Source organism: Ammodytes marinus, assembly GCF_949987685.1.
Source record: "Ammodytes marinus genome assembly, chromosome: 24".
Classification (NCBI taxonomy): Eukaryota; Metazoa; Chordata; class Actinopteri; order Uranoscopiformes; family Ammodytidae; genus Ammodytes; species Ammodytes marinus.
In genome coordinates, this window is record NC_137228.1 from 13953867 (window position 1) to 13958838 (window position 4972).

Sequence of the window (4972 nt, forward strand, 5' to 3'; positions counted from 1 at the left end):
ATAATACGGATTGAATCAATGCATAAAAACAGACACAGCTGCTTCACATGTACATTAATATTCCTCTCATGTTCAGAACATTCAAATATATTCTCTTAATGAGTGGGAACATGTACGTACCATCGCATGAATCATAATGTAATAATAGAAGTGGAAGAAAGCGGGAACACGGTGATATTAACAGCATATAAAAACACACAGAATTATATATTTGAGTTTGTGGATGAGGCTAATACCTGGAATATTAACACGTGTAAACAATCAGAGAAATTAGAATCCAGCGCAAAATCTTTTCCTCCAGAGCCGACCAGGTTTGGGAGAAGCAGCATAATGTGTTTATGAGATAAATTATATAATGTGAGAGTCTTAAACCCGTCTGCAAGTCCAGCTCATTCTGGACGGCGTGCCTGTTGCTTTAAAATAGCTTTTAGGGCGAGACACTACAGACAAAAACAGTTTTTTTTTCAAGCAATGGTCAATTTTGAGATTTATGTCTATTTAGCTTCCATAACATGACTTCTTTCATACTAGTATAAATAAAAGGTAAATTTTTACATATTTATGCAAAAATTATATGTATACGTGCAGTGTCTCGCCTTATATTAATATATTCTCTCTGCAGCTTTACCAACAGCTGGTTTGGTACGTAAAGTTGAACAAAGACAGAAACAGAAAGGTGAAGGTCAGAAGAGAAACGTGCCTGTCGCCGGAAAAAACAACGTTGTGTTTTGCACCAAAATCGTTGATTCATAAAGTCTGCTTTGTTCAGCTTGTTTTCAGTGCGAGGAATCGGGCTGGGCTTTCTGCCTGTTCAGATCCTTCTCTGTCAAACAGAACGAGAGCATTCTCAGCTGTCATTTCAGCAGTTTTTCTTAGAATTTTTATTTCCGTGTGTTTTTTTATTTATTTTTAATTTCTGCTCAGCCTTTGTTATCCACAGTGAGAAGCTCTTCGCTATCTTTGGGCCGGTTCATAGCATTGATTCTGGCCTGGTATTCAGCTAACTTCTTCTTCTTCTCTTCCTCTTTTCCCGCGGTCAAACCGACCTTAGGAAGATGTGGGAACTCGTGGCAGTACGCTGGCGGCGGCGGCAGGCTCGGCACCAAATGCACCTCTCCGCTCTCGTTCATAAGCTGGACGCAGGTGTAGAAATCCTGTGGCGATCGCACTACTGCTGCTGCTGCTGCTGCTGCTGCTGCTGGGACGTTTGGGACGGTGGCGGGATGTCCCATTATGCTGTACTCCGCCCCGGGCAAAGACACGATCACAGACTGAGCTATGAAGGCTTCGGGAGGAGAGGAGCAATACGGAGACAAACTCTGCACATTTGAGGTGGGGTTTTGGGCTGTGAACTGGTGGTGTGCGGCCCCAGACGTTGGGACAGTAAAGGTCTCTTTCTCTCTGTCCGTAGGGGCGCTGCAAACATTCTGCGTGGTGAGGTAAACGTCCTCCGAGTTCACATGGTCCCAAACCTCCTCGATGTAACTCGGAGGACTGTAGCTGTGGAAGTTACTGAAGTGACGGTTGATTTCGTCCAAGTTCCCTTTCTAAAGGACGGAGTGGGAGTGGGAGGGGTGGAGAAGAGACAGAGCAGAAAGGTGTTAACAAATAGATAGGTAGAAAATAAGACGGAAGTGAGGTCAAGGAATTAAATGACGCATTTAAGACTTTATTATGTGAAATATCAACTAATATTTATTTAGAATGCTGATAACCACAGCTAAGAAAAACATCACTAGACATTGGCTGCACCCTGACAGTCCCACAGCAGAAGAATGGACAGACACGATCATTGACATATTTTCAATCGGAGAAAAAAAATCACCTTTTCACCTTATTTACAAATGGATTAATTCACTAAGATAAGGTTAATGTAACTCATTCATGAAGAAGACAGAGCCAGGATCTACACAAAATAACACCGTCAAGTAAACATTCTAAAGTGTGCTTCTCTTAGCATATAGCTTCTGTACAGGGTATTTTAAATCACTTAGCTGTTCGTACCACTTATTTTCATACTTTTCTACAATTTTTATTTTCTTGTTATAATGCTATTTTATTTATATATATATAATTGTTTTTATTGAAGATGGTGAATCAGGGAGAGTCGCACAAGAATCACAATGTACCTGTGCAAATGGCAATAAATATATTCTAAAGATTGGAAGAAAGGGGGAACAATGAATGGTTACCTTCAGGAGCAGCGGGTCAATGCCGATGATCCTCGGCTTTGGAATGGGCGGCAGGAAGAAGCCTTTTATTCTGAAAGGGCAAAACACAACACATAACACATCCATACAGTTTATTTAATAATTATCCAAAGTATTGCTACAGCTGCAGTGTGAATTATGCTGCTTCTCTCTGTAAAAGAAACGTCTATTTTTGTCATTTCAGAATGAAATACATACTGGAAGGAAACCAGGGACTGCCCGTGGCGGCTCTCTTGTTAATGGTCAGATTAATGATACATTTTGTTCTTAAAAAGAAGCAGAAAATGATTTAAACTCTGGCTTTATCCAACATCTAGATTTCTGGTTTTTAAAGAGATGCAAGTTTACACATAATTAGTAAGATAATGCCAAATTTGCATATTAATTGAAACATTTAAAAATAATTGTAATACAACAAATAATTGTTTTAATGTCAGGAACCAACAGGCAAAGTTTCATGATGATATCTATGAGTTAAACATGTTTCCCTATTCACCTGCAGTGTCTCTGTGAATATCTCACCTCTTGCTTTGTGGAATGACCCCGAAGGCGATCACTAGCAGAGCCACGACTCCAACGCCCGACACCAGGATCATTACTAGTTGTTTACCTGCGCGCGCACACACACACACACACACACACACACACGCACACACACACACACACACGCACACACACACACACACACAGAACACACACACAGAACACACACACAGAACACACACACATAAATTAGGTCATCATCATTGTGTCATGCCTGTAGCCATGGAGACCCTCTGTGTTGGTCAGGTCTTACCTACTGTACCTGCCGGGGGCTTTGTTAGGATGTTCATAGACAGATCCTCACTCCATCGGCTCCACAGACCGTAGTTATGAGACCGACAGCGAACACGAACAACGTATTCTCCGACCGGCAGGCCCAGGAGCTCAACGTGCGGCTCACGCAAAGGCTGCTTCACCTGCAACACAAAACACACACGTCACATCACAGATTCATGTTCATATTACAGCTCCGGAAAAAATTAAGAGACCACTGCAAATGTTCAGTGTCTCTCGTTTCACTATTTATATAGGCAAATGTTTGAGTAGAATGAACACTTTGGTTTTATAATATAAACTACTGACAACATTTCTACCAAATTCCAATACATTTTTTGTCATTAAGAGCATGTTCAATAAGTTATGTAGCGATGAAGATTTAAGAAAAATCCAGACTGGTATTTTTTTCCGGAGCTGTATATATTTATACTAGGCCAAGGAGCAACGTCTCACTTTGGTTTATTAAGTGGAAATGTATTATTGACAATTTTTCTTCCTCTGCAACATTTCAGAGCAAAAGTACAAATATCTCTCCACAAATTGAAGCTATTTACTGTGAAATGAACCCGTTCAAAACCAAATTATGACATGTTCGAAGCGAAAAAAATAATAAAAAAAGGTCGATTTTTGGCATAGATAATTTTTTTGCCCAATAAAATAAATGAAAAGCTTCTTTAAGTGTTTGTTTTCGTTATTTTGCAGCTTAATGCCATTATTTTTAGAATTTTTAGAATTCTTTATATCAGAATTACTCTAAATATGAACTCATTCTGAGGGGGGGGGGGGGGGGGGGGGCAGAAAATGCTGTTTACATGGTTACTGTATGTCCAAGTTGGAATCTGATCTTAACCGGGTTAATATAGAGTTTTGCTGTGCATGGAAACGTGGTCATTATATATGTTCGTAAGTATCCAAAAACATAGTAAATACTGGAGCAAAGTGGCACTTGATTAATGTATTAAATGTGTGTATGAATGTGTATGACTGCTGTATGTTTGAGGTGGTGGTCGGAGGGGCCGTAGGCGCTGAATGGCAGCCACGCTTCCGTCAGTCTGCCCCAGGGCAGCTGTGGCTACTATGGTAGTTTACCACCACCAGTATGACTGTGTGTGAATGAATGGAACCTGGAACCCTGTAAAGCGTCTTGAGTGCCTTGAAAAGCGCTATATAAATCCAATCCATCATTATTATTATAGAGATGTATAAAGAAGGGGTGGGATTAAATAAGTGTAAACTTCTTCCCACTCCTTTTCGAACATGTTGGAACCCTTATCAAGTGTTTGTCATTCATGTATCTAGTTATGCTTTCTATTTTGTGTAACATCATTATTTTCTGTATGATCATTTCTGTTTTCTTTTCCGTGTGAAATTTTTTATTTCAATGTATTGATGCGATGTCATACCTTCCAGTTATCGGGCTCAGTAACCTTCCTGTACTGCAGCTCATACACTAGAGTGATCCAGCCGTACTGCAGGTCTGAAGGCACCGGATACGTCCACGAGAGCTGCGCGTTGTGACTCATCTCATGTCCACCTGCATCTGTCAGCTCATAGCTCAAGTTCACCGGAGCTTCGGTTTGAACTGTGGACGAAACAAACGCACACAACGAAACTCAAAGTGGTTCTCATTCTCAAAAAAAAAAAGTATGTACACATAGACACAGAAGTAGACATACACAGTGTCCTTGCTTTTGTGTTTATTTGTGTCTCAAGTGTTGCTCTCTTCACTTGTGTGTTTACTGTATATTCTACATTTTCTTCTTCTATATCACATTGTTGAGAGGAGCCTTTGACTTAAGAATTTCATTGCCAAAGACTGCTGCTGGAATTGTTAAAGTGCATATGACAAATAAACCATCTTGAATCTTGAAAAGAAAAGGCTTCTATGTTTTTTATTGGTTCTTCAGGGTTAAAAACTAAATGCTCTGGAACTAATCAATGTT

General features: G+C 40.1%; 1 protein-coding gene across 1 annotated transcript in view; it reads right to left on the reverse strand.

The window, feature by feature from the left end:
• Window positions 1-920: 920 nt before the first annotated feature.
• Window positions 921-4972, reverse strand: part of crfa4 (cytokine receptor family, class I receptor 4) — a gene marked incomplete at its 3' end in the record, with an annotated part of 7901 nt that continues 3849 nt past the window's right edge. Inside the window, exons 3-7 of the mRNA XM_080052998.1 lie at window positions 4433-4611; window positions 3007-3169; window positions 2733-2820; window positions 2193-2262; window positions 921-1547 (exon numbers count right to left, since the gene is read on the reverse strand). Coding sequence (XP_079909124.1) covers window positions 921-1547; window positions 2193-2262; window positions 2733-2820; window positions 3007-3169; window positions 4433-4611 — 1127 coding nt within the window. The remainder of the gene's footprint in view (window positions 1548-2192; window positions 2263-2732; window positions 2821-3006; window positions 3170-4432; window positions 4612-4972) is intronic.